This window comes from Alternaria novae-zelandiae (assembly GCF_023758075.1).
Source record: "Alternaria novae-zelandiae strain BMP 2774 chromosome Unknown scaffold_7, whole genome shotgun sequence".
Taxonomy (NCBI): Eukaryota; Fungi; Ascomycota; class Dothideomycetes; order Pleosporales; family Pleosporaceae; genus Alternaria; species Alternaria novae-zelandiae.
In genome coordinates, this window is record NW_026056967.1 from 350,884 (window position 1) to 378,747 (window position 27,864).

The 27,864-nt window shown below is 52.5% G+C and overlaps 11 protein-coding genes across 11 annotated transcripts; 7 read left to right on the plus strand and 4 right to left on the minus strand.

Annotated features, from left to right (window-relative positions):
• Window positions 1-953: 953 nt before the first annotated feature.
• Window positions 954-2,647, minus strand: J4E88_004123 (uncharacterized protein; the record flags this gene model as incomplete). Its single annotated transcript, XM_049397770.1, has 3 exons — window positions 954-1,937; window positions 1,986-2,285; window positions 2,333-2,647. The coding sequence occupies 3 exons, from the start codon at window positions 2,645-2,647 to the stop codon at window positions 954-956; spliced, it is 1,599 nt and encodes a 532-aa protein (XP_049256215.1).
• Window positions 2,648-3,790: 1,143 nt separating this feature from the next.
• On the plus strand, window positions 3,791-4,636 carry J4E88_004124 (uncharacterized protein; the record flags this gene model as incomplete). Its single annotated transcript, XM_049397771.1, has 1 exon — window positions 3,791-4,636. The coding sequence occupies one exon, from the start codon at window positions 3,791-3,793 to the stop codon at window positions 4,634-4,636; it is 846 nt and encodes a 281-aa protein (XP_049256216.1).
• A 556-nt stretch (window positions 4,637-5,192) lies between these two features.
• On the plus strand, window positions 5,193-6,121 carry J4E88_004125 (uncharacterized protein; the record flags this gene model as incomplete). The annotated part of the gene is made up of 3 exons (XM_049397772.1): window positions 5,193-5,197; window positions 5,404-5,825; window positions 5,904-6,121. The coding sequence occupies 3 exons, from the start codon at window positions 5,193-5,195 to the stop codon at window positions 6,119-6,121; spliced, it is 645 nt and encodes a 214-aa protein (XP_049256217.1).
• A 1,869-nt stretch (window positions 6,122-7,990) lies between these two features.
• On the plus strand, window positions 7,991-8,715 carry J4E88_004126 (uncharacterized protein; the record flags this gene model as incomplete). The annotated part of the gene is made up of 2 exons (XM_049397773.1): window positions 7,991-8,192; window positions 8,246-8,715. 2 exons carry the CDS (start codon window positions 7,991-7,993, stop codon window positions 8,713-8,715), a joined length of 672 nt encoding a protein of 223 aa, XP_049256218.1.
• Window positions 8,716-11,882: 3,167 nt separating this feature from the next.
• Window positions 11,883-13,211, minus strand: J4E88_004127 (uncharacterized protein; the record flags this gene model as incomplete). Its single annotated transcript, XM_049397774.1, has 1 exon — window positions 11,883-13,211. The coding sequence occupies one exon, from the start codon at window positions 13,209-13,211 to the stop codon at window positions 11,883-11,885; it is 1,329 nt and encodes a 442-aa protein (XP_049256219.1).
• A 541-nt stretch (window positions 13,212-13,752) lies between these two features.
• J4E88_004128 (uncharacterized protein) lies at window positions 13,753-14,985 on the plus strand (the record flags this gene model as incomplete). Its single annotated transcript, XM_049397775.1, has 2 exons — window positions 13,753-13,761; window positions 13,855-14,985. 2 exons carry the CDS (start codon window positions 13,753-13,755, stop codon window positions 14,983-14,985), a joined length of 1,140 nt encoding a protein of 379 aa, XP_049256220.1.
• Window positions 14,986-17,774: 2,789 nt separating this feature from the next.
• On the minus strand, window positions 17,775-20,019 carry J4E88_004129 (uncharacterized protein; the record flags this gene model as incomplete). The annotated part of the gene is made up of 3 exons (XM_049397776.1): window positions 17,775-18,923; window positions 18,974-19,831; window positions 19,882-20,019. 3 exons carry the CDS (start codon window positions 20,017-20,019, stop codon window positions 17,775-17,777), a joined length of 2,145 nt encoding a protein of 714 aa, XP_049256221.1.
• A 410-nt stretch (window positions 20,020-20,429) lies between these two features.
• J4E88_004130 (uncharacterized protein) lies at window positions 20,430-20,891 on the plus strand (the record flags this gene model as incomplete). Its single annotated transcript, XM_049397777.1, has 3 exons — window positions 20,430-20,453; window positions 20,559-20,742; window positions 20,827-20,891. The coding sequence occupies 3 exons, from the start codon at window positions 20,430-20,432 to the stop codon at window positions 20,889-20,891; spliced, it is 273 nt and encodes a 90-aa protein (XP_049256222.1).
• Window positions 20,892-21,739: 848 nt separating this feature from the next.
• J4E88_004131 (uncharacterized protein) lies at window positions 21,740-24,401 on the minus strand (the record flags this gene model as incomplete). Its single annotated transcript, XM_049397778.1, has 4 exons — window positions 21,740-22,057; window positions 22,108-23,763; window positions 23,813-24,205; window positions 24,303-24,401. 4 exons carry the CDS (start codon window positions 24,399-24,401, stop codon window positions 21,740-21,742), a joined length of 2,466 nt encoding a protein of 821 aa, XP_049256223.1.
• Window positions 24,402-25,749: 1,348 nt separating this feature from the next.
• On the plus strand, window positions 25,750-26,619 carry J4E88_004132 (uncharacterized protein; the record flags this gene model as incomplete). The annotated part of the gene is made up of 1 exon (XM_049397779.1): window positions 25,750-26,619. One exon carries the CDS (start codon window positions 25,750-25,752, stop codon window positions 26,617-26,619), a length of 870 nt encoding a protein of 289 aa, XP_049256224.1.
• Window positions 26,620-27,015: 396 nt separating this feature from the next.
• On the plus strand, window positions 27,016-27,788 carry J4E88_004133 (uncharacterized protein; the record flags this gene model as incomplete). Its single annotated transcript, XM_049397780.1, has 2 exons — window positions 27,016-27,137; window positions 27,185-27,788. The coding sequence occupies 2 exons, from the start codon at window positions 27,016-27,018 to the stop codon at window positions 27,786-27,788; spliced, it is 726 nt and encodes a 241-aa protein (XP_049256225.1).
• Between the last annotated feature and the right edge of the window lie 76 nt (window positions 27,789-27,864).

Sequence of the window (27,864 nt, forward strand, 5' to 3'; positions counted from 1 at the left end):
CTTGCACTACGTCGATTTTTTCTTGGTAAATTAGACTACAGGAGAATATAGAGCAGAGCTGATGGTGGGCTCTTAGGGACATGCGGGTAGGGTGTTTTGCTTTTGAAGCGCGTTGCTGACCCACAGGCAACATAGATATATCGTACATCGTTTTTGGTAATATCTCGTTCGTGTGCTCGCTGAAGGAAGGAAGAGCTAAAGAAGGTACATTTATACACATGGGAGATAGCATGCGCGAGGACATGCCGGTGATGCTGGCGATATGGATGTTACCGTCAACAATCCGAACATATCATATTGATGCGCAGTTTTGAAGGTGGCAGATTCCCATCGATACGTGCACTATGAGTTTCGTTCTGGATGACGCGGTCGTTTGTATGCATGTACCCAGAGACGTCAAGCAGTACATAGAACTCCTGCAGACACTTTTTGAAGAACGAAGAACGAGAAAGAAGCCATAGCGTCTTGCTCTGGATTTTTGGAATTGTAAGAAATGGTAGTGCTGATAAAGATCAAGAGAAAGTAATATCATGCGGTCTTTTATATGCTTTGTCTACAGCACGTATACGTACGCGCTAGGCGGCTATAGGCCTGATACTAATTGTTTCGGCTCGGCGGTTAGTGTTATAACGAGTTTGTCTTTCCCGCACTACCATGTCATTTGGCAAACCTTCACTCGAGTGGTATTCAAAATGACCCGATATCAACTTGATGATTCAGAACACGGCTTTTTTACCAAGTAATTTCTTCTTATACAGTCATGTTGCAAGCCTTTGGAATGTGTCGAGAAGGTTTGTCCAAGTCAGTGCTATTCCATCATTTAAAATCAGGAAGCAATGAACTATGGTGAGTGGGAGACCCCATATCGGCAATTGGTTATTCTCGCAGACTTTTCAGTAATAAATACCAAATAGTAGTGACCGCTCTGGTCGCTTGACCAATCGTTTTTCACCTCATACACTGAAGGCTTTCTCGTGCAGAGTTAGAATCTTCGCCCGCTCCTCTGTCTGGCCGTCCTGAGCCCAATCCCCCATCTCCATCAGCCTGTCTCTCTGAGCCTCAAGCTCCCTGTTCATGACATCACTGTCTGAGTTTCCAATACTCCTCTTGAGCTCTTCTGTCATCTCTTCCGCTTTGGCCTTCACACTCTTTGTGAATGCACTAGCCGGCCCATGGCTCAAGTGCGCTACATTCAACACCTGCTTTACCAGCATCATGGCAATGAGACCCATGTTCACCTCCGGTGCACCTACACCCTCTGGAGTACTTGCTAGGTATGCGGCCAACATCGCCATCTGCCATGTCTGTACTACCCGGACCGGGTGGAACGAGACTGGGTAGAGCTTGGGAAGAATGTACTTATACCGCTTTGCACATTGCGCCCATGCGTCCTGGTAACGTCCCTCGGAAAGCAGGTTCACAATCAGGTCGTCGCGGAGTGTAGCATATGGTTGTCGATAAATCGGCAGAAACATTGCCTCATGGCAAATCTTGAGTGCTTGCCTGATCGCTGCTCTAACAAGCAGGGGGCTTTCTGTTGCTTGGAGTTCGGCATAGAGACCAAACAGCTTCTCCTGAGTTTCTGCCATGGACGCAACTTCGGCTCCCAAGACCCATCCAGGCCTTGATGGTACCAGCCAGTTGTCTTCCTGGAGAGTCGCCTTTTCCTGACATTGGGCGCAGCGGCAGGTAAAGAACCAGCGGGATTGGAGCTCTTCTTGTCGCCTGTGGTAGGGATTCGTAGCATCAATGTACGAAATGTAGATTTCTTTGTCTTTCTTGATTGGTCGGAGTGTACGAATGCTTACTCGCGGACCGTCCATCATGATGTATGCGTTCGGGTTACAGGAGTGATTCATATGGCAGAGTGTAGGGTCGATCATGATACCTAGAGGATCTAACGTAGGTGTGATCAGTGTCAGAGCATTTGACATTACCTTTATACATGTCAGTGAGAGAGTTAGAAGGGTCTATCACAGACTTACTCGACCATACATCGCTGCAACAAAGTCCTTGTCGAAAAGGTTTTGCAACGACGAGAATTGACCGACACCCATAGCCATGAGTTCGATATTCTCGTAGGTTCCGTTCCGCTTGAAATCGTCAATGTGCGAAGGTAAGCGACAAAGCAACTCCCATTCTTCATCGGAAATCAGACCATGCTTTCGCCTAATGAATAGTTCCATACATGCAAGTAAGGCTTTGGGGAGGGGTCTACCAGCCGTTGGCTTCAGCATCTTGCACTCATGCTTATGTCCCCGGTTCCATGCGTCCTTTTGGCATGCCTGATGCATATTAGTTTACGAACATACCCGCAGATAACTCGACGTACCTTGCTGCAGTAGCGGAATATCTGGCATGCAGCACACTTGTTCACTTTTGCGCCTTCGGGTACATACAACCTTGTTCCAGTCGATGAACCTTCAGTCCAGAGGTAGCAATTCGCACAGGTATCGAGCAGCCGTTCCGTCTCCAATGAAGCAACGAGAGGCCTCGTGAAGCTTGCGATCTCTTCGCCTGAACCAAATCTTCGGTTCGCAAAAAGACCATTACCAATGCTCTCGCCTTTGCTGTTGGTACAGATAGCCGACTTCGAGATGTAGTAAGGTGCCGGTGCTGCCACGGAAGACTCAGACTGGCCTGACATGACGCAAGGTAGTAGGTAGGTATTTAGTTGATCTTGTTAGAATGATGGGGTTCAAGTCAAAGGGTTCAGACGCGTAGCGTGCGTCGTCATGCGTCTCAAAACGGCGGTTACATCGCGTGAAAACGTGAGTTTCGCGACTGACTAGCTCGATTAGGCTAAGGCCAACAAGTTGCCCATGCTCCTACCCCTCACCTTCTCAACATACTTCCACCACAAGAACATTGCGTCTACACACATTCCTTAGGCTTCAACGTCTTATTTTACCTGCATATAAGATTAGGGTCGAGAATTGCGACATGCACGCGTTCTGAATTCAATGACCGTGCGCCTAAACACTGGTGGTAACTGGCATGATCAAAGAAAGCTAGCATTCACCCCATTCAAGAGGAAACCTTAACAGGTGCCCTAAAGTCTACATTGCGATAAAAACCTAAGGTTTTAGATTGTTTAAGACATCCTAGCCTTCTAAGCTTCCTTTGAGATAATTGCACTTCGCCGAGCTAGGTGTATGCCTTTTCCCTCCAATGGGGTGCACTTATCGTTTTGTTAAGAATGAACATCTAGGATCTCGATCTCTTATGGAGTGTAAGAACTCATCGTTAATGCTTCTGACGAACGTCGCGATATGCCTCCCGCTTCCTGATTGTCACGGCGATGGCTGCTGACCTTCGCATTTCCTATGGATCGGAAAGATGCTTCGTGATCAGAGAGACGCGTCGCTGATTAGCCAGACGCATCCAAGTTGTAGGCATGATGTGGAACAAAGAGACTACAGATAGCATTCTTGACGATCTCACAAGCAATTTGATGTATACAGCTGTCGAGTGTCCAATTGCAGCATTGGTGACGAACCAGGGGTACGTCACAGCCAGGGTTTCGCGCGGCGGCACAGTTCCGTCCCGCGGTCGCGTCGCAGACTCAACAATCATAACCCTCGTAACTGTCTTCAAATCGACCGCTTTCATTCAATTCATTGACACACGCTCTCAGCAGTAAATATACTATTACCCGTGTACATCTTTAGCTGGTACGCTGACATAGTTAAGTTGATCTTACCCGCACGGCCAAAGCCCCACCATACCTAGGTAGCCGACGCTTCTGCATTAGCCCCCGTATCGTACCCGCTGTATTGCGCGACCGAAGATGCCACCATACCGGACACCGAAGAAGGCGTGGGGCAATTCGTCAAACCCAAACAAAAACAGCTTCGTTCCTACCAACAAGACCCTTGAAAACGAAGTCGATGAGGAGTACCGCACTCGAGCGACGAACGACCCATATACACACTACATCCTTAAGACTGGAAAGCACAGGGGCAAGACCTTGAAGCAGGTCCATGAAGAAGGCCGCAATGAGGGCTACCTTGATTGGATGCTCAGAACACCAAAGGCATGCAAGGACCTGGACGGAGAGCATATTGTGAAGAAGGGGCTGTTATACTGGAAAGAGCACGCCTCCAGCGCCGAGCTGGTGAAAACGCCGACAAAACCCTCTACAAGGAGGGACAGTGCAGCTTCTGAGACGGAAACCTCCCGATTCAAAGATACTCAAGGAAAGCAGATGACGATCACGGGCGGGGATGTTGCAGGTCTTTTTCACATGAGGGAGAATCAGCTCAAGACAGCTGGGGTGAAAAGAAAGTCTAACTACGTCATGTACAGCAAGCGATACTGGAGCAATGTGTACTCCTTGAAAGATGTGTATGATGCAGCCGTTCGTACACCAAACTGCCCTAGAGACGAAACTCCTGATCAGGCTCTGGAGCGGTACTTCGAGAAGGTGAAGAGGTGCGGTCACGGAACTATGCTCTTCATGCCAGAGTGTTGTGAGTGCTTTGAATGCGAGAACCTTCGCGCTGGACCGACACAAGGAGGCCTACGTTTTGTTTCTGGGTTGCAGATAGAGCGGCTCAAGCAGATGCAAAAGGAGCAGGAGAGAGAGGATAGTAGATGGATCGGCATTGAGCCTTGGATGGGCGATTATGATTAGTGAAGATGCGAATAGAAAGATTGTGGGCAGCTGACGTGCGAGATGCGTAATGGGTTCGTTGTTTGAACCTACGTACAACTTTCAGTGACCGAAGAGGTGGCTCACAGGGTGTCATGAGGCCGATATGCAATTTTCAGTGATTGGACAGATGGACCAGAATGTAGTGTTGCAAGACTGAACGACTTGTAGAGTGCTCGTCAAACAATGGCCGCAATCTGCATTCGTTGCTCGACGCCTGGAGTGCATCGCGACCTAGATCTCCGTATCCATGAATGGAAGCTAGTAACGCGTATATGTGATCGAATTACAAATTTAGCTTCGCCTTCATACGCTCTCCTTTCTCCCACTCATCATATCAGGTGTGTGCCTTCCTCTAAAACCACTTAGAAGATGGCTATGTCTGGGCCTCGCCTTCTTCTTACACATCATATCGGGGGAAGAGGGATATTTTGATTACAATAAGATGGTCCGAACTTCCACTGCATCAGTACACGTACTTGCTCCGCTTCACTTCGTTGAAACGCCATGCACCAGAGTTTCTCACCAGCTTACTCTGATGTAGTCAGTCGCCTAAATGGCTAGGATAGAGGTAGGCTACATTATTCTACTCTTGCGTGGCCCAGGGAAGCGCAATCTTTCTCCAGCTTCTAATTGGGTATGGGCGCACCTTGTCGAGGTGAAGGTGAGTGGTGAACCTGTCCAAAGCCCCACAAGCTCTCACCGTCACCACCACTTTGATTAGACGGCGACTTCTCTCACAACGCCAGCGCAGTAGTAAGGCGCCTGCCTATTTCAGCTCGTCTTCAGGCTTTCTACTCTCTTCTCTTGACACCGCACTTCGAGTTCAATCTTCCTACCTCGCAGACGACCATCGCTCTCCAGCATCATCTCTTCAAGCTATATCACAACATTCCCTTACACTACACCATCATCAACATGCCTCCCAAGGCCGCCGCGGAAAAGGCCGGCAAGGTCTTCACTGCCGATGTCGTCGCCGCTGTCCTCTGCAGCACTGGCACCACCAGCCTGTCCAACAAGAACTATGAGATGATGAGCGCGCTCGACGGTGTCAAGACTGCAAGCGGATTCCAACACGACTTCCGTTCCGTACTCGCCAAGGCCAAGGAGCTCAAAGCGCGCCTTGAGTCTGGCGAGGAGTTCGAGCCGGTTCCGCCTGGTAGCAAGCGCGGTATGTTCTCCACCTACATGCTCGAAGCTTTACGACATCAAGTAGCATCTCACTTCTGACAAAACTAACACTGTACAGGTCAGACTACCCCAGCAACCGCCAAGGCAACTCCTAAGAAGAGAAAGGACATGTCTTCCGGCTCCGAGGACGCTACACCATCTAAGAAGAAGGCGACTCCCAAGTCCCGTGGCAAGAAGGCTCAGACGGTGGAGGACACCATGGAAGAGGACTTCCCCGATGATGCTGAGGAGTTCATCAAGAGAGAGAAGAAGTGGGAGGAGGATGTCTTCACCTGAAGTGATGGAGCGCATGCAGACGGACAGGATATGACACGGAAAAGTTTGTGGTTTGCAGACTACACTATGACAAAACAAACAGATTGAAAGATCTGGTGTCAATGTAGGCTCCAGAGGGTTTGGGTTTTTTCCAGTATGGGGGCCTCCATAAAAAATGCGGTGAAGCCAGATGCACCGCACGCACGTATGTGAAGAGAATTATAAGGATCATCAGCGATCTTCCTTAGTAAATGGAGCATCTCTCTACGTCTTCATTGCTCATGACTTGTGTTGCATGTTCCAGCTTTCACAACGACATTAGCCCTACAAGGGAAAAAAAAATGTACCCCCCGGAGCCTACGTCGAGGTTAGTTCACCGACTTTGCATGTTTTCATCTTCATGTAGGCTGCAGACCTGTTCAGCATGCGTGCTGCTTCCCTGTCTCTAGCACAACCTCATTCAAGTTTTCCCTTGTGTGTAGTGAGATCGATGCCACAGGTTGCTGTCAGCGACGTGTACGCCCTACAGGATACTCCCTACAGCCATATACATATGACATCGTCCAATTAATACCGGTCATTTTGGGTTTCAGCGACTTTCTTGTCGTCCTTGGTCACAGCATTGCCGATGCTGGGCGTGCATGCGATTGTCTGGAAGAATGTAATAATAACATGATCCAGCTTACCATAAGCAATAGGCGCATGCTGCTAAGATGTGCGCAGACGGCATGATGCTGCTCGACATACCGCTCTGACATATCTGATGCGCATATGCATCTACCAGGTGCGATATGATATTTTGAACGATAGTCACCGCTTCATTGTCCAACTTTGCATCTTGCTGCCGGTCATTTTCGTCAAGGCCAGCCCACAGTCAAATCTCCTTTGGGTGGGGCCCAAATCTCGGGCCGTCTGCAGACCCATCGGCTCCGTGCTAAAACCGTAGGCTCATCACCGGTGTCGCACCGACCAAGTCTCGCCCCTAGGCTGGCAAAGTCTTCCAGGGAAGGTCGTAGATCGCAGTCATGTCGGCGCATATCGATAGGGGGAGATCAAGGCGTCGATTGGAGTCGCCCTGGTAGAGGATGACGTCGCCCCCGGCGGTTAAGGTCATGTGCGAGACCGGCGTTCGCATGAGGTGGTGGTGGAGCTGACATGTTAGGCGAGCAAAGTTACAGAAGATGGCAGGTGCCGGGGGTGGCCGAGTAAGCAGGGGAGACCTTGGCGCCAATGCAGGTACAGCTTCGACGCCTGTAGTTTGCGCCGGCAACTTTACTCAACATCCAAATCTCGAACGACAGTCTGCCACCATCTTCTTGTAGTCTGCATCGACACGTCGTGTTCCTGCGCGGTTATGCGGCAGTAGGATGGCAGCAAGGCCCCTGAATTTTCCCCGGATTATTGGGTGGCTGCCTTCTAACCTCCAAACAGCTTAGCATCGTGGCACGGCGGCCGTTGGTGTGCTCCTCATGCGCCGGGATGCATCGTCGGTGAGTGGCTCCTGGGCTAGACGCTCGCTATGATCCTAGGCGAGATGCCTCGAGGGCTGTGCGAACAGAGGGAAAAGGGGGCTCCTGGCCAAGCGTCTCACTGGCGAACGGCCGATTGGGCGCATGAGCATCCTCATCCATTAGCTCCAGAGCGAGCTATACTGCTTTCGTCCGGCAATTTTGCATCTTCTGCCGTTGCTTTGGCGTCTCGATCCGGTCCAGGTAGCCGTTGGGTGTCAGCGTATTCTTTATTATACCGCGTCGCCCACCGTCGTCTTTTCTTCTTCACTCCCACGTCGCACTATCGCTGTACACAGTCACTCGTTCTTTATCCAACTACATATACCCATACAGCTACTACAGTTCTAATACCCTAATCACCAATCCAACTACCGTCACCATGCGCTTCTTCGAGACCATCCTTTCCGCCGCGGCCTTCGCTGCCGCCGTCGCTGCCCTCGAGATCAACGACTTCCCTGCTGAGGGTGTTGTTGCTGGCCAGACCTACACCATCACCTACTCCCCCGCGGACGACACCCCCACCACCTTCATCCTCCGCCAGGGACAGTCCACTGACCTCGACACCGTTGCCACTCTTACCAGTATGTGCCCGATCTGGCAGAGATATAATCTTCCAATTCTAACTGAACTCTAGCTTCCGCTACCGGTGGAAAGTTCAAGTGGACCCCTACCAAGTCTCTCGTCAACGAGCCCGACTACGCTCTCCAGATCCAGCAGGGAACCACCATCAACTACTCCGCCCAGTTCCCCCTCTCTGGTGGTGCTGAGGAGGATGACTCCCCTGTCTCCTCTGCCGTCTCCTCCGCCATGGCCTCTGCTTCGTCCGCTACCGCATCTGCTGCTTCTTCCGCCTCTGCTGCCCTCAGCAGCGCCATTGAGAGCGCCAAGTCCAGCATGATCACCAGCGCTGCCTCTGCTTCCGCCACCATCAGCCCCTCCGCTGGCGTCAACTCCACCGTCACCTCTGCCACTCTTACCCGCTCTTCTTCCGGCTCTGCCACTGGCAGCGCCAGCCTCCCTGAGGTCACTGACTCTGGTGCCAACATCCGCAGCCCCGTCGCTGCCATGCTCGGTGCCGCCGCCGCTTTCGCCTACTTCGCATAAGCGTTTCCCTTCACGACCTTATACTATAATTGTCCTTTTACGACATGTTAGCATTAGAATCTGTGGGAACCCCCTCTAGCATCTATTGTCAATTTGAGTCACGCGAGTATTGGCATCCGTGATTGATGTGTCCGACGGGAACGCTATGCAAAGAGCTTGTATAGACGTAGCAGAAAATGATAATATGGAAGCATTTGCCTACTCATCCATGATCTTACAAGTGATGCGTGCCATGACACCATGCCTCTCGTCTCATGATGTATCAGATGTAGTTTTGCTTGTGCGAGCATAGGTGCTTTCGACCTATGCGCACTTACCGTGAAACATCCGTTCCGCTTCCCTGCTTCTTTTGTTACTGCCGCAATGCTTGGAAGATCTCTATCATCGTAGCACAGACGTCACAATCAATCATCCGCGTGGTACCGCATCCATCATGTCTCAACGGTACCGTGGTACGAAGCTGTCATTATGCGTCGCATGCGCGCTATCCCCGCATGTCTATCACAGCAACCTGGTAGTACACGGTAGGTACTGGGGTCAATCACTTTTTGGCGTGTGCGCAATATGACGTTGCGTTTGGCGCGTGTCAAGAACCTGAAACGCGGAGTTGACGATCGCATCTTGTCGTTCGTCGCGCCAGGAAAACTGTGGTTGACTGACCAGGTGACCCCACAGCGGGATTGTTCCCCACCTCTCCACAGATGCATCGAGCTGCAAGAACCCGCTGCTCATTGCCACACCGTAACTACACCTCAGCGATTCTCTCTTCTCTGTCGCATATATCGCTCAAAGGCTTCGACACTCTGTTGCGTCTTGACAAGCACACAGCCCCAAGGACGCGAACAGCAGCAGCACCCGCATCGCCACCATCAGCTAGTTTCTAACCAGCCGGCGTACACCGAGTTCCACCATCACTAACTACAAGTACTGCGCAAGCCTACCAAGCAAGCCACCCGCCTACCAACCCAAAAGAGAGTAGACGTGTAGCACTGCCTGCTGCCGTGTGTTGCGCGTCAAATGTCTTGTATCACGCGGTCAACAGCGTTTTGATCGAACCAGGACTTGCCACGGCTTGCACACGCTAGCGCCCAGTAGTGGCGGCCAGGCCGAGGCTGATGTGCTATTAGCTTTAGAAGAGACGGATTGATACCTGGCATACCGAAAATTTCAAAGGGACTTCTTGCCAATGCGGCGGCGCTGAAAGATATATTTAGTTTGTAATCGCAAGAGAGGCTAGTCAAACAAGGCTTGAATCGGTGGTAGAGCGGTCGCGAGCTGGGAACTAATGAAGCGCAGCTGAAGCCGAGCCTTGAACAGTATGGTGAGTCTTCGCCTTTGCTTAGGCTCACCGTTCAGAGTACTCTTGATCCTGCAAGCCTTTCGCCATCCCTCAGTCCGCGCCATACGCGAAGACTACAGTCTAACGTTGGGCATCATTAAATGCCTCAATGCTTACGTAGCCGCTTCCCTCGCTTTCGATAACCGACATTGTTGCATTCGCTCGTACTTCGGTATTATGACCAGGTTGTCAACATATCGTTAACTTTCGCTCTTACCTAACACGTTGACTCCAGCTTGACTAGGAAACCAGGACCGTTGTTGCAATGACGATCACGACCATGCTCGGTAGAGCCGAGTTGGCTTGAATGAACTACGCTACAACACAAAAGTTTTGTAATTGATCCAGTCAGCTCTTCCATACTCGTAGCTACAGATGTGTAGCCACATTGCTGGTGCTATGGCATGGTATCCAGGAACTCAACGTTTCTTCTTTCTTTACGCAATACCGTCATCTAACCTGCCATTAATCGTCAAAATTCCATGGATCTCTCCCATCACTCGAGTAGCTCTTTCTCAGTCCAAGTATTGGCCCAAAGCAATCCAGTGTCTGCACCTGAACAACTGATATCGACTTTCCAACACTCTTTCTATCCAAGAAAATTCGCCCGCTGAGCAAATTACTCCTCCTCACAATGTCTCTTCTTCTTTTCCTAACTCTACACAAATAACACTCCCGCAGCCCCAGCCATCGCCCCCGCAAAACCCATCTTCTTGAATCCTCCCACTGGAACCGCAGCACCGGTAGCCTCCACAAGGCCTGAAGCACCGGTAGCGCTCTGTGTACTGCTCCCTCCACTCCGCGTTCCCGTCACACTCTGTGAACTTGCATCAAAGCTCGCAGTCCTCGAACCAACAGCACTTTGGATACCAGTGATCACTGTAACATCTTCGGTCACTGTGTTGGAAGGCACAGGTGATGCTGTATCGACTGCCAGACTCGGTGCTCCAGCTAATGATGTTGGGAGCGAGCTCGCCGGTGTACTGACGCTGTTGTCGACGGTAAAGGCGTCACCCCAGGACGGTGTTGGAGACGCGGATAGGAGCAGGTTCTCTGTTGATGTTTCCGCCGCGGGTTTGACGGCGAAGGGCTCACCCCATGACTGTGTTGCCGCGGACGAGATACCAAGAAGGGAGAGTAGGGTCGTCTTTCGGAGGGAGGATTTGCGCATATTGGCGGTGTTTTCTGGGTAGGTCTTGAAACTCGTTGCTGTCTTTCTTCGATGCTTGGAGCTTGCGTAGGTTGTTTCTTGAGATGCGTAAACTGAGTGACAGGGTTTCAAGCTTCACGGCGATGGCTTCTTTTTACTTGGATGCCAGGGGACCCTGCGCTCATCCCGATACTCCGGATCATCACTATCCACCCAGAAATTGCCGTGTTGAGCGTGTAGTACTCACAAGTCTGACGTAAGTTTCCAGCACAAACAGCGATGCGTATTGCGTTAACGTGGTGAGACAGCCGGCCTCCTGGTTTCTGATAGGCTGTCAGTCCAGACGAAAGATGTCTGATTGGTCGAGAAGGCTTAGTGCTGTCTCGTTCGGGTCTCCGCAATGCTGCCGCACGCGAACCACTGCCGGACCCCGACATACTGCGATGCCGAAACGACGCGCAACATCCTGCAGTGCGATATGCACTCATTTCTATTGTAGGAGAAGTGTATGTTACAAAGAAGCTGGTGGCTTACTGTGGCGTTGAGATCTACCATCGGAAACCAAGACACCGACCAGTCATCAGAATCTTACAACAACAGTTGCAATTGCACTACGGACAGCTTACTAGGAGTCAATCCATTTCTATTCATCAAAACTTCGGCCAGGAAAGAGCTCCACTACCATTTGACAAGATCCTGCACTTGAACAGGCATGCCTGTTTCCATGGAGCGATTCGCACCAACACCGACAAGGACAGCATTACCGCCATCCCGAATGTATGCAGCGCGTTTGAAGCTGTCTTCACCGTCGCTGGTAGCGATTACATCTCGCAGAAGCAGGGGGTCGCCTCCTCCATGGCCGCCTTCGCTCTTGACAACATCAACGACATAAGGCTGTCCCCACAAGGGATACACCACAATATTCGTCTTCTCCACGCCGCCTTGGATGTAGTTGGCTTCGAGCTCACCGAGCCCTTCGTTGGTGACAGTTTCTCCACCCGCTGAGTATCCGCCCTCAACGACGTTTATCTCGATGCGGCCCTTGCTGCCATTGAATACGCAGCGGTACCCCTCCCATGGCGCATAGGCATATGTGTTGTATGTCATGACCGCTTTATTCTTGTATTTGATAATCATTGAGAGATTGTCTTCAATAGTGATACCATCAGCGAAGCAGTTGCGGTCACGGATGTAGCCGTCCTCGTGCTCAGCCTCGAGGTACAACTTTTTCAGTTGCGCGTTCTGGTCAATGTGAATGGCAAACGGGTCGTCTTTCGCAGCCTCGTTGTTGAGATACCGTTCGCCTAGATTCTTCTCTCCACGTCGCTCGGCGTTTTCTCTACCGTAGAAACGTAAGCTACCGACGCAGTAGACCATCTCGGGTTCCGTGTTCAGCCAGTAATGTACCAAGTCGAAGTGGTGAATGGACTTGTGCATCTGGATACCACCACTGGTGTCTTTGTTTCGATGCCATCGTCGCATGAAATCAGATCCATGGGCGCAATCCAGAATCCAGTCCATATGTACCGTTGAGATCTCACCGATGACGCCCGAATCAACAAGCTCGCGTAGCTTTGTATGATGAGGTGCATATCGATAGTTGAAGAGAACACGAACTTGCTTGCCTGTCCTCTTCTCCGCATCGATCATCGCTTGCAGTTTCTCTTCGTCGATAGTCATTGGCTTCTCGGTAATCGCGTCGCAGCCCAGCTCCATAGCGCGGATGCAATATACGTGATGGAACTTGTCGATGGTGGTGACGATGACGACGTCGGCCTTTTGCTCTTTGACCATCTTGTCGAAGTCTTCTGCCTTGTACATCGGGACGCGTTCGCCGCCAATCTCGGCAATACGATCATTTGCAGCCTTCATGCGCGTCTCATTGGTATCGCATATTCCAACGACTGCAGCGCTCGATTTGAAGTCTTGGATGATGCTTTGGTAGTAGAACGCAGATCTAACGCCCATGCCCACAATGACATAACGTTTGATCTGTGGAGAAGTCATGGCTTTGGGGAGGAGGCTTAGATGTTAAGGAGTAGGATATAATGGTGCTTGGATATGAAACTGGCGACAACCAAAGTGGCCTTACACCCACCTTTATACGACATCTTCCTTGAGTCGGCATGATTCAAGGTGAATTGGTACTATGCATCTTTAATAGCAGAGCATCAAATCAGAGGCCTCCGTGACAAAGTAAGATGATGGTGTCCAGTAATCGAGTCTTTCGTTGCAGGTGTTCAGGTGGAGCGGGGGAGTGTGGAGAGTGTAGGTAACTATGTTGGCCGACCCGGAAACAGACTAGTGGCCATTGTCCCCCGCAGTCAACTCCAATGACAAGAGTGGAGAAGCGGCAACATCCCAATTTGGGTCGGCACAGCGATCGAGATGACCAACAACATTCATCCAGGTGTCGTGCATAGTTACGGTGGGTCATCGTTTAGTGGTGCGGGGTAGGTAGTGGTTACTCCTTCTGGGGCTACATCGACACTGCTCCCGCTTGTTACACACTTCGATCGGCTCATGGCTTTGAAATCCTGCTGCAAACATGGAGATTGTATGGCATTCGGGAGGGAAAGCCCCGAAGAAACGGACGGCTGCAGCATGCCCCACTTGTCGGTCACGCAAGAAACGATGTTACCACTTTGAGGACCGCGGATATCGAAGGAAGGAGCGAACTTGCGGAATAGGAAGTCGAGTGCAAGAGCCTCATCTGTACACTGATATAGGCGAGCCCATTTCAAGCCCCGGTCGCGTGAGCGAATACAACCCTGAATCCGTCCTCGCAGCTCTATCAGAAGACGCTGAGCCAGGATCAAGCGCCTTAAATCAGACAGCACATGCGACATCATCCCAACCTACGCCACAAGCTATGGTCTTCACTTCTTTCGCCGCATACGAAGCACAGCGCCGACTGAAGTGGTACGAGCAGCATAAGATCCGGACCACCACGCCGAGCCTATCCGAGTCGTATCGAAGATATCTCGAAGAAGAAGGAGCTTTCGCGTCACTACCCAAAACAACAACAGACGCTCTCCTACCATTGTATATCTCAACGTTGAATGACCTCACCCCCATCACGGATGGCGCCGCCGTCTTCCGCGACCACAGTAACGGACAAGCATCCATCTACTTGGTGAAGGCAATATGCCTTGTAGTCTGCAAAACTAAACACGCTGCTCCTTTCTTACGACTGACTGACTCCGGACCTCTACTCAAACCTCTAGACTTTGCATCAAAGCTTCTAGCTGGACTAGATGCTGCCATCAAAGCAGACTTGGAACCTAATCGCATCGTCAAGATCCAGATCCTAGCACTGATGCACCTGCATAACGACGGATTAGCCGGCGTGGATCGCGCGTCAAGTTACTTGTCGCAGGCCATCTGTGAAGCGTGGTCAATGTGCATACACCTCAAGATACCCGACAACCCTGACAACGACGAATGCAAGTATCTATGGTGGTCACTGCGGAACTTTGACCGCCTTGGTAAACCCATTATGGCAGCAGCACCCTTCTTCATCGATGATGCAGATATTGGTGTTGAACGCATAGAGCCGAAGAAAGACGACTATCGCTCTCAGATCATGGCTGTCGCTCTTGCTCTTGGAGACCTCATGACGACCGCGACTAGAGCCTACAAAGCTGGTTCTACAACGGCGGTCGATAGTTGCTGGGAGTTCCCATCGCTGTCAGAAATTACGGGTGGGAGTAATTTCGATCAGTTCCACATGTCGCATCGAGGTAAGACACTTCACCAATTTCCTCTTCAATCTACTTAAAGCAGCAGTATACCTGGAGACATGGTATAATGTTGCCGCCATGCTATCCTGTCGCTATAGCGGACCCAACACCGAACAATACAACCGGCGTCTGGCGTCCGCGGACAGAGTGCTCGAGATAATCTCTCGAGAAGGGTGCGAAGGCCTTCCTCCGCTACCACTAGTTCCCTACGCCATGTCCATGTCCACGACGGTCATCTACCGAGCCTTACACGATCGTGTAAGAGACATTAGTAAAGCACGAATGGATCTTCGCCAGTGCTGCGACGCCCTGGACGACCTGTGTGAACGATGGACCAGCGTGAGAGGCGTGGCCAAGCTTGCAAAACGGCTTTGCAGACTGATAGGCGACGGTGCACACGACAGCTTGCGAGATGCGTATCGACGTGGTACAACTACATCCAACAGCACAGTCTCAACTCTGGCTATACCAGCCAACAACGATGCTGTTGCGGACCCGACAGGAGTTGTATATAGCGACGAAGCTTTCCAAAGATATCTCACCGACATCTGGCCAAGCTTCGATGCATCCTACTCTCAATTAGATTGGGCATTTCAGGACTATGGCTTGGACATGGAATTCCCCAGTCAGTACGATGACTTGCAATCTTGATAAGTTCAGAATTCGGCAAAAGAATGATCGACAGCACAGTCGGAATGAGGACTCCAAAGCATGGCATAAGAAACTCATCGATTCATTGCTTAATCAGCATGCTCAAAGAGCCTGACCAACCGGTCTGTTGCCTAGAAACTCGCCGTTTTGCGCATGCTCCACGCGAGGCGGACTATACGCAACATACTCTTGTTGCTGAGCCCGTCCTTGTCCCTGTGTATTACTGCCTACATCGCCCAAATTCAATCCATCTCTCTTTCCAGCATCCAATTCGCTGGGTGGTGGCATCTCCCTGCCATCGATTTCCCAGACGTTTGCGTTCGTCGGCATCTCGTTGCTTTCTGGTATCTTGGAGTCCATGTATTGGTGGTATTGTGCTGGCTTTTCGTCGGAGTATCTGGGTGCTGGAGTGGTACTAGATAGAGAGTGACGTGCAGCGATGGCGCCAGCACCGGCTCCGGTTCCCATTGCTGTGGCGCCTCCGAAGGTTGATGTTGATGCCCACGGCGCCTGGCTTCCAGACTCCATAGGAGATACAGGAGACATCATTGTTGTTGGTTGTGTTGAAGACCTGTCGGTTTGCGTGGGAAGGGTAGTAGTGGTAGAATACGTGTTTGGATGTGGAATATGTGTGTATGCGCTGTTCGTCGGTGGGGAATGGTCAGACGAAGAAGATGCTGCTGGGCTAGCCTCTTTGTCGGTCAAACCCGCGCTTCTGGATTTCTTCTTCCGGTGACGGAGTAGAAGGAGGACGAATATGCCAATAAGCGCCAGAGCTGCGACCCCTCCTACTACCATGCCAGCGATTAGACCTGTTGAGGGGCCGGAACGTGAATCTGAGGATGATGCGCCTGCGGCAGCTGCACTCGACGACGTTGGTTCTTGCGATGCGGTGCTTGAAGCTGCGCCCGCAGTTGACGATGGCTCTGTTGTTGTCGGTCCGGTGCTCCTCGCTGTACTGCTTGCCTCCTCTGTTGCACTCGTTGCCGTGATCTCAGCCGCAATGCTCGTAGGATTCGCGGGTGTTGGTAAAGCATTCACCACACTACCCGCTACGCTCTCGATGACAGCGGTTGGTACCGTAACGCCATTGCTCGACAGCACTGACGAGACATCGCCAACAATGCTGGACAACAGATCGCCAATTTGCCTCCGTTGACGTTGATGGTTTCTCCGTACTTCCTCCGCGCCAATGCTACCTGCCGCAAGACAATACTCGCTCGTATGACTCTCGGCGGTCGAACGATCCGGGTGCGATGTTGGATGCGACGCGTGGTTGTCGAAGCATGAGACGCGCCATAGGTACTGTTCGCACAAGCACGTATAGTCGGGAATCGGGGTGGTATTGCAGGGAAAGTAGCCCTTAACGGCGGATATGCAGGAAGTTATTGCACTAAATTGGTCAATGTCAGTATACTTCGCTCCTGTTTACCAATTCGCGGTTGAGAATGCATAATTACATCTGTTCATGGTTCGCTCCTTGACCAGCAGAAACAATGGGCCATCGCAGCGCCGGCACGAGCTTGAGCAGGACACCAAGCATCATCAGAAGCGTTGTTGACGGATGAACGGACCCGGTTGAAGCGACAGCACCATCAGCGCTTTAACGTACTAGCCAGACCTACTTTCATCAGGCTTGCGAAGTGGCGGTAACTGGGCGTTCCATTCGTTGATCCTGCACCGGCAGAAGCGGGGACACCGACCCATCTATGCAATGCTCTGTTCCGAGCACCCGTCTCGCGATAGGAAACCTGTTGGCCATCGATGATGTAGGTGTGGAGGTGCGGCTTACCTGTGGCTGGGTAAACCAGGGGATCCGTGAGGTTTAACTGGTGGGGAGAACGTTAGCCTCGTGCGCTAACGGGCTGCCCTGATGAAATCGCAACGTGGAGACCATGAGTTTGGGCATGATCACCGTTTGTGAGACGAGAACGCGTCGAGCTAGGATAATTGACGTGCGCAATTGTGCTACGAACGTCGATGCACCGCCACACCTGTAGTGTTCTGGGCCCGCGTACTCTGTATAGAATGTGGATTTGTGATGCTTTGGGGTATGGTAGAAAGTGAACTGCCGACTCCAGAATGATGCTCCGCTGAAAAGAAATGGGTATTGAAGCACTGCCACAACCGTCCTCCAGGCCCGGGAAGTATCCATTGAGAGATATTCAATAGAACCTTACTTCCCGTTGGTACCATCGCCGTGACCTTCCAACCGGTTTACCAACCTCTTGACGCCACTCCACTCCTCGCTACGTGTCTGGACACCTCCAAGATCATCGCCCACCTCGAAGATGGTGACGACGCCATCCATGCCTCCCACTGCAACTCTGCGGCCTTCGTTCCTCTCCCATGCCAACTTGTTCAGACTCCTGTTCATGTAGCCAAGACCAGTTGGCATGTTCGTAAACGCGCCACGCTTACCGTCACTGGGCTTGACCGATTGAACAGGAACCTCGACATCTACGTTGATATCCCAGATTTCGAGACTTCCCGCTCCATCTACAAGCGCGAAAACGGAGGGTTTGACAGGCGACCATCGAACGTCATAAACGAGATCTTCGCGTGCAATGTCGAGAACGGGTGTTACTTGTTGCGTTGCACCAGGAAGTGTCGGGTTGGTAGCGCCTGTAGCAGCCGGCGGGCGGACCTTCCAAAGCTTGACGCTCCAGTCGACACTCGACGACAGAACAAGGTCCCCTAGATCGATCTGACCCTTGGCGGGATGGAAGTCTAGACTCATAACGGGCGCAGCATGGCCAGCGTACTTTACGCGGCCGTCTACACCTGCTTTCGCACCGGCTCGGTCATAGCGATGGCATGGGTAAATGGTACCCTCTTCTGTGCCTGCGAGGAAGTAAGTTGGATCCGATTGCGGGAAGGCTATGCTGGTCACTGCCATATCGTCTGTCTTGGCTGGCGGTGGTGATGTCAATTCAAGGAACTCTTGGGGCTGTGAAAGCATGTCAACAGTCCAGCCACACACAACACCATCCGTCGAACACGAGATGATATTGTTTGCGTTCTGCGTTCCGACAATGTCTAACGAGTAGACGGGATGTGTGTGACCGGAGCCAGTGAGCGGTGTCTTCTGCACTGGTGCGGACTTCGCACGAGTGTCCCATAGCAGCACTTGCCCTGAGTAGGCGCCTCCAACAATGAGATTTGGGTGGAACGGGGAGAACTTTGCAGTAAGGATATCGGACTGCGCATGGAAGATGTACTCGGGTCGATCGTGCATGTGCAGGTTCCATACTTGTACGAGACCGTCAGGGTCGTGTGGCGCGGACGGGTTCTTGGTGTACGAGGCAAGGACAAGTTCTGGGAACTGTGAAGCATGTCAGTGTCATAATCGCCAGACGTCACTGCACTCCATACCTTTGTTGAGAAGCCCAGATCTGAAATCATCCTCTTCTTGCTCCATCGCTCATCCCAGAACTGTGCAATCTCCTTGATGCGGCGACCCTTCTTGCCTCCACTTGAACCGTAACCCTCATCGTCGTCGTCAACGTCTACACCACCGTTTGCGTAGTCTGCCAAGATATCGTAGCCAAGTTGTTGGTCAAGCGCTCGCTCCAACACCTTCGTGCTGCGCTCGACGAAGCCGATGAACTCCTCCGAGTTTTCGACAGCCGTCAATTCTTCGTTTGTGAGGGTCTTGAACGGGAAGTTCTCTTCTGACCCTGGTTGTTGTGCACCCTCTTCATGCGCTTGTTGCAGGACCTTGAGCTCCTCCTCGATTTCCTTGCGCAGCTGCGCTCGGATCTCCTCGTCCCTCTCCTTCTGTCTCCGGCTCAGCCTCTTGCTCTTGGGTGACCGCGTAGGGCTCTCGTCGCGCTCCGTGTCGCTTCCCCCAATGCCTCGGTCTTTCGACGGGGTCCACTCTATGCTTGCTTGTACACCCTTGCTGTATGTGATGATCTCCTTCTCCTTCTTGACCTCGTTGGTGACCTGGCCGTCGGCCTCGTAGACTGTCGCTAGCGGAGCAAGCGAGAGAGTCTGCATCTCTCGGTCAACCATGCCAGTGAGGGATGGAAAGCCCGTGGATCCTTCATTGTCGCTGCTCAGTTGGCCTGCGCTGACTACCGATGTCGGGCGGGTTGGTCGTCCTGCGCCTGCTGGGGAGCCAGGTTGTGTAGAGCCGGGTCTACTCTCCCCAAGGATGCTATTGATGAGGTTGGTGACATCGGTTCTGCGGTCGAGGTCTTCGCTGCGTCGTGGTGTTGGCGAGAGTACCTGTAATGTTAGTCAGTCACTGATTAGATGCAATTGGATATGTAACCTACTTCTCCTAGAGGACTCCCGGTCGCGGATTGCCTGCTAGCTGACTCTGCCTTCCTCAGTTCTCGCTGGCGCTTGAGCTCGGCCAACTTGGCTTTCTTTGCGAGAATCTCATCGCGCCGCTGCTGCATTGTCGACTCCATGGCGGAGACGGGCGAGGTGGGATGCTTGGTCGGGTATGTGTCGGCGCTGTGGTAGAAGATCTAAGCTGCGTCGTGTGTCCAGGAGCTGTTTCCTCCCCGCCTTCAGCTATCCACAGACAAAGGCAAGTGCAATGTACACAAAGGCAGGCGCGTCGGGTGATGCTGTCGCGCCAAGCGGTGGTGGTTCAGGGACGCACTAGCTCGCAGCCAGCGATCCCGACCAAATCTTGCGCCAGCCAACCTCAACTTTCACAGCTCAACGCCCAACATCTCGCATCCGCCCCGACGCCCTCGTCCCGACTCTCCGGATCCCCTGCAGCGGTGACTTTTCATCGCCCGTCCGGAATACCTGCCATTGGACATATACGAGCTCGGTAACGCCTATCGCAAGTCCTCGCACGACCCTCACCATGTCCACTTCCGTCGGTGTCAACGTACGCTCTGCCCCTCGAAGCGCTTGCCAAGGTCTCTAGCACGACCGTTTGGGCCTTCCGCTAGCTCTAGAGATGGAACAACCAGGCTAATGGTGGTGTTTACAGGTCCTCCGATGGTCCGCCCTCGGATTTGGCGTCTTCTACGGTGCCTACCACCAGCTCTCATTATCCGCTGCCGATAGGGCAAAGGCCGCACAGAAGGACTGGGAGCACAAGGAGTCATTGATCAGGCAAGCAAAGCAACAATGGGCACGGGACCACCCCTCGGAACAGCCAAAGTCATCAGGCGGTACGTCAGACCGACGACACATGTCAAAATTCCCAACTTGGCCATGTGTATGATACGGCAGAATATATACTGACAACCAAACAGCCATCGCAGACCCGAAAGACCCCAACGCCGACCTCAACACACTCCTCGGCATAACCGACAAATAAGCGCACACCCAGAGTGATTCCGTTTCCTACGTTAGCATGGGCATAATGCGGCCGGACCCCATCGAGCCGAGAGACGGCTGGGTGGGGGAGAGCAGTCAATAGTGGTACGACATCTACGAGATACCAATCTCTTGTACTATGTACCTTTTGTACAACATAGACGTCGAGTTGGTCACGTTTTCAATATACATGCTTCAGTTCGATCTCTTCAAGCCTCGTCCGTATCCATATGTCATGTAGTGCCCTCGAAACTAGGCCAGAATGGAGCAGGTTCGACTCCTCGTGCGAGGACTGGGACTAATTAAGGAATCATGCCACCAGCGGGGTCATTACAATCCACGTGTAGACGTAGGACAGGCACAGAATATATGGAGAACCAGTTTATACCAACGTCGAATACACCTTGAGCTACAGAATTTATGATTATCACCGATTCGCACATTCCAGACATTGCATACGTCTCAAAACCATAATTGTTGCCAATGATATATTCTATACATGTATCATCTCCACCCCCGACCCGCCATGGGCAGGTACTATGCTACACAGGACATCAAAACGCGCAGAAAGGATGAAAAGCGGAGCCGCGGAAAACGCCCTGCAACCCTTGGAAAACAGCAGGGCAACAGAAGAGTAGAAATGAAAAGCGCAGAGAAGCGGCCAAGGACAATATTAACAGACGGCGGCCAGCCTCCATAACGCTTTGTCAACCTTGGCCCCAGCCCGACCGTTTGCCACGACCATCCTACGTCGCCAGTCGGAAGAAGGGCCAAGGTCGTATAATCGCACATTTTCAAAACCTACAAGGAACCCGTGACGATTCGTTTCATTATCCAAACACCTATCTCTTACAATACCTCGCCCACAATCTTGGCTGCCTCCTTGTATGTCTTGAGCAGCTTCTCGCACTTCTCGCGCTCGGCCTTGATTGTGTCGTCCTCGTACAGGAGCTCCTGGAAGAGATCCTCCTTGTACAGCGTTGACACGAGCCTATTTTGTACCACGTCCTTGGAGTGGTTGACGAGAAGATGCATAATCGCCTTGGGTACCTGGTCGGCGACGGTTTCCCGGACGATGTTGAAGTACGATGAGATGAGGCGGCGGATGAGCTCCGTCTCAAGGGCCTCGCGTTCCGTAAGCGCAGGTGCTTGCTCGGGGTTTGATGGCTGTTGGACATTAGCATACAGTCAGGGCAACATGTGTTGGAGAAACTTACAAAGCCGCCTTCGAAGTTGTCTCCTCCCATACTTGGACTTCGGGGAGGGGCACTCATGGCAGCGCTCAATGGCGCGTCATAGTCATCGGTGTCTGGTGGCATCATGGCCAATACATGAGCAGGCTGCTTGTTGTCGCCTCTCCGGATGCTCTGCGCAAAGCTGGGCTCGCTGTTTTGGCTGACGTGGCGGCTGCCAGGCCTGTTGTCAAGCGCTGCTTGTGCTGCTTGTTGTGGGTTGGCGTATGCGTTGTTGCTATCTTTGCTGAAGAAGTAGTTCAGGAAGCTGTCGCGTGCAGTACCAGGAGGTGATCGGTTGCGATTGTTGAGCGCGGCCGTGGTGCTCTGCGAGCCGTTCATCATCCGCCCGACGGCAGGCGACATGCTGCGGCTGGTTTGTGACTGGTGTTTCCGAAGAGGGAGAGCTTTGAGAGTTCCACCCTCGCCGCCTTCGCCCTCTTCGGCTTCTTCGCCATTAGCACCGTTCTGGAGTTCCTTCATCCTCCTCTGTTCCCGCCTCTTCTTCTCGGCCTCCATGGCAATCTTCTTTTCTCGCTGCTCCTTGTCGTTGATAACAGATGACATGGCGGCAGCAGCTCCAAGGAAGTTGGGGTGGTTTGTGTTGATGTATGCCCTTTGGATATCGATGAGAGAAGCGACGTAACCTGAGCAAGGGCCAAGTTGCTCTCGCAGAAGGTCAGAGACGACCTCAATGAGCTTTCCTTGTAGCCTGGGGTACCTCGTCAATTCAGTAGAGCCGCAAGTGTGGCAGATCTTAATGAGTTCCTCGTATACAAGCTCCACGCAACGCTGACTGGGTATCTCCAAAAGCTTGATCTGAGGCTTTACGAGAAGGTCAAAAGCCAGCTCGGGTACGAACAGACTAGGCCTTGGACCAGTCGAGTTACGGATAGCCGTCCGGATGTCCAACACAGAGAGGTTCTGAGTTGGGTCCACCTGCTCGAGCGAGTTACCGAAGACGGAGTTGAAGATGTAGTAGATGCGGGCACCACCGCACAACTCCTTGGTAGAAATCTCGGTGGAAGTACCGTCGATGGATGAGATGAAGGATGAGGCAAAGCGGGTCATGAGCTGCAGGATGAGCGAGCCGCGGTGCTCCTTTCCAGTGAAAGCCACGTCGCCATAGCTTGCGAGCTCTTGTTGTGTCTGGCCCATGAGCGTGTTGAGGCGTGCCTTGATGTCTGGTAACCGGTCGCGAATGTGGGCCATGAGGGTCTGGTTGAGGCTCTTCGCGAGCAGCTGGGTACCGCATCGGTTGGCCATATTCCGGTAGGCAGGGTGGTGTCGGAAGAAGTCCCGCTCGGCTTGCAGGGCATCAGAGAGCGACTTGTTGCCCTGGATGTCTTGTTGTGACCGGTTGACAATACCAATGAAGCCGAGCTTGAGGGGGTATACGCGGCCAGAGAGAATATCCATGGCGTTTGTACCGTGATCCATAAGATCCAGCTTTGTAAGGACACCGATGGTCCTCTTGCCCATGGGGTCGACATGGCGAGCCAGCTTCAAAGCTTCCGAGTTGACGAGATCGACGTTGGCGGGGGAGACGGCGAGGATGACACTGTTGGGCTTCGCAATGTACTCGGTGATGAGGTTTCGCGTCTGCTTCTCGATATCGGAGGGCTGGTCGCCAATGGGCACCTGAGGGAGTTAGCTCCGGGTCCTGGCAGAAAAAAGTTGCCTGACTAACCTTGGTCAGACCGGGCAAGTCAACGAGCGTCAAGCTGAGGACGTGCGGGGAGTAGATCTTCAGGTTGATGGGCTGCCTGTTGATGCCCTTGTTGTTTCCTGCTATCCTCGACGTCTCGTTCTCGATCTCGCGTTTGACGTCGGCAAAGTCGTAGAAGCGCTGGCCCGGGATGTGGAGAAACTCTCCCCATTCTTGCTGCCCGGCTACACTTGCGGGTGTGTGTGGTACGTGGACCTCGTCATCGTCGTCTTCGTCGCGTTCGCTCGGGAGGTTGATGAGCTGGAGGATGAGCGGCCGGCGTGTGACGATGCCGCTGCCACGGGGAAGGAAGTCCTTGCCGACGATGTTCTCGAGTACCGACGACTTTCCGGATGATTGTGATCCCACGACGACCTGAGGCAGTTAGTAGGATTCCTGGTAGATTGTGCAGAGCTGCGTAGAATCTGCTCTGCGCTCACCGCATTCTCTTCTCGGGCTGGGGCGCACATACAATCTGGGGTAAATCTAGGGAATCATTTCCAATTGTGTTGAAGACCAGATCCTGCAGCCTGTTGACAATGTTGAGGAGCTCCTCGCCCAGCGACGCCATTGCGCTGGTGGTTATGTGTGGTTTCTCTGCTCCTTAAGGGTCCGGTTGTTGGTAGAACAGCCAAACAACACGGCGGGATCGTGTGTGAGCCCGATGTCGTCCTGCGGCGTGGAGATAGTGTTGCACGGTGCAGATGCGGGATCGGCGAAGTGATCGTGGCTGATGGCGGCTTCGTCGGGTCAGAGGCTCGTGATGGAGTGCCTTTGCTGCAGCTCCGTCGTCACTTCGCTTGAAAGTTCCAAGGTTTGATGATGGTGCACGTGACGGCCAGCATGGCAATCCACCTGGCAGCCACCCCACATTCAACATTCACATGTCTCCTTAATCTTAGGTCATATTGTTCATTCCTTTCGCATAAAGGAGGCAACACCCTCAGCCATGTGGCCACGCGCACCCGTGGTGTTAAAGCAAGCACACGGCTGCTGAAACCTCCTCTTTTGCTGGTCGCGAGCCCTGCGAACGCCACCACACGCGAGGCAGCATGCGGCTCGGCTCCAAGGCCGGACATGGTGTACAGGCTGCAGCAAACCGTATGTAGAGTGTGCACACGAGCAAATGGGTAACAGGACAAGACTTTTCTACCACATGAGCAGCATCAGCAGTGCCTGTGATGCACGACCCGTGGTCAGCATTGGATATGGACAACATAAGACTGGCTGGCTTCGCAACACAGCTGGCGCACGAGTCGCCTAGGATTTCTCGAGGATATGTGGATTACACTCCCCTAGTCCGGCCACGTAGTATCGCATTACCTCTCTGGTCGCTGAGAAAGTACCATGGACACGCTGGCGTACGCTGGCTCGCGCTCGGGTATTGTCGGACCCCGGGATTTCCCTTGTACTAGGCGACGGCTATCTATCAAGCCCTCCAGCCTTATCTCGCTGCGAGACGCGGCCAGACGCGACAACACCAAATTATCAAAGAAGATCTCCAGCTCCTATCTCCGCATCTTGGGGTATGCACTGTGATCGTCAGGTCGCTTCGACGTACTCTACTGCTAATTGGGAAAGGCTCACGTAGCCTCCAAGTCCCTGCGGAAGTCCGTCTCCGCATAAGCTGATAGGGTCTACACTGCTATGACTGATTCATTGTCTTACGACCAAGCTTCCTCCCGAGGGAAGCCTATCATTGTGATAAGCACTGTTATCATATTCACCGCAAACAAACCTTGGAACGCAGCAGGAGCGTTCGCACACCGACTACAAAGGTAGCGTGCCTTCTTCTCGTTTGTTCTCCCCCTTCCTAATCATCCTCACACCTCCACACCAACTTTCAGCCCTAAATCAATCCTGGGTTTCTGCCGCTTTCAGCTTTCGCCTACCTCGCTCGCATCATCTCCGACGCCTCCATGGCCCCGGAGTCTCTCACTCTTACTACCACCGAAGAACAGCAGAACGACGTTACAGTGGGGACTATCACTTGCACTGCACCTATCCCGTTTGGAGGGGATGAACAATGGCTTTACCTACCCGCAACCAAGAAGTTCGATCTGTCTCGCGGTTCACAGCAGAAGATGGTCTTCGAGTGCGATGAGGAAGATCGCAACCACACCGGCTTCATGATCGACCCTGGCAACTCGGTTTTGATTGTTGTCGACATGCAAAACTACTTTGTTCACCCACTCTATCGGGATCACGCCGCAGGCATCGCCGCTATCGAGCCGACTCTGAAAGTCATCGAGAGATGCCGTAAAGAGGGGATCCAGATTGCCTGGCTGAACTGGGGAATCAGCGACCATGACTTGAAAAAGATGGCACCTGCTATCCAGCGAGGCTTCAGCAAGACTTTGGGATGGCACGTCGGACTTGGCGCACAGCTGCCCGATGGTCAGGGAAGGTGCCTGTTCAAGCGGACCTGGAACGCCGAACTTTACGATCCATTCAAGGCAGTCGCTCAGCCTGGCGATTTATTCTTCGACAAGACGCGCATGTCGGGACTTTGGTCTGAGAAGGAGCCTCTTCACGAGTATCTCCGCGCATCTGGCAAGCAAACACTACTTTTCGCTGGTGTCAACACAGACCAATGTGTTTTTGGCACCGTGTCAGATGCCTACTCTTACGGATGGGACTGTGTTCTGCTTCGCGACTGCACAGGCACCATGACAGGCCGAGGAGCCCAGGAGCTTGCCGAGTATCAAGTCTCGCAGAACATGGGTTTTGTGATGGACAGCAGTGCATTCTGCGAGGCACAGATTTGTGAACATTTTGAGGGTTGCTGATTCAGCGACACATGTCTTCTACGTTGGCGGTTTCTTGTCTTTTTTCTGTTCTTGAGCGTGCTATCCGAATACCCGTAGAGCTACACCAGCCTAGCAGAAATACAATCAAAATATGACATCTGTATGACTCGCGCTATCCAAGGGTTGCAAGATCGACGTTGCCCAATCATGTTGTAGCTTCCCCAAACGTTTGTGGATCTGCATAAGTTGAGGTACGAATGACGCACGACGAGGTTGGGTGGAGACTCCTCCCCATAAGGGCCTACCTCACGCGATAACGTTCCTGAGGTCATCTCAACGCTCTGGTGCACGCATCCCGGACAACGACGAGGCTTGAAGCTATTTTGACACTGAAAGACCATCCCCAAATCGACAAGCCGCTATTTCGCCAGCACGATGTTTTCCCAACTCTCGATTGGGCTGACGTGCCTGCTGCCGCTTTGCGCCGTTGCGCTACCAACTGAGCAAAGACCATTGATACTCAACGGCCCTAAGAACGTCCAGGCTGTTCGAACAAAGTAAGGAATTTCATCAAAACTACAAGCATCGTACTAAAATTTCACAGACTTCAGCACGCTGAGATAATTCCCACCGTCATTCATGACTTCCTGCCTAGTCTCACAGTGTCCGTTCTTTGGTCAGATGCCAAAGCCAAACTCGGCAACACCATCGAGCCAGACTATCTTGGAGAACAGCCCACCATTGTTCTGCACGATGACACAAGTCCGGACGGAATGCACAGCACCTCCGACATGAGCTACGTCGTCACACTCACCGACCCCGACGCGCCATCTCGCGAAAATCCAGCATGGAGTGAGATGTGTCATTGGATAGCTTCAAACGTCACCACCGCGCCGAACACGTTCTCGATCCTACCCCTACCAGAGTTTGGTCTTACAGAAGAGACCGAGTCGACAGACGGTGGTCCGGAAGACGTGATGGAATACAAGCCTCCTGGCCCACCACCAAAGACAGGCAAGCATCGCTATGTATTCCTCGTCTTTGCGCCAAAGAACGGAACAACCGAGCCGCTTCATGTGAGTAAGCCAGAGGATCGCCAGCATTGGGGTACTGGAAAGGAGGGTGGTGGTGTGCGAGAGTGGGCTGAGCACAATGGCCTCGTGCCTGTTGCTGCCAACTTCATCTACTCGCAAAATGATAAGCAGTAGACACGCATCGATGCGCTTACTGTATGCATGGAATGCCGAGGGCACATGCATATTCGATGGCTGTTTTTTCTTTTCA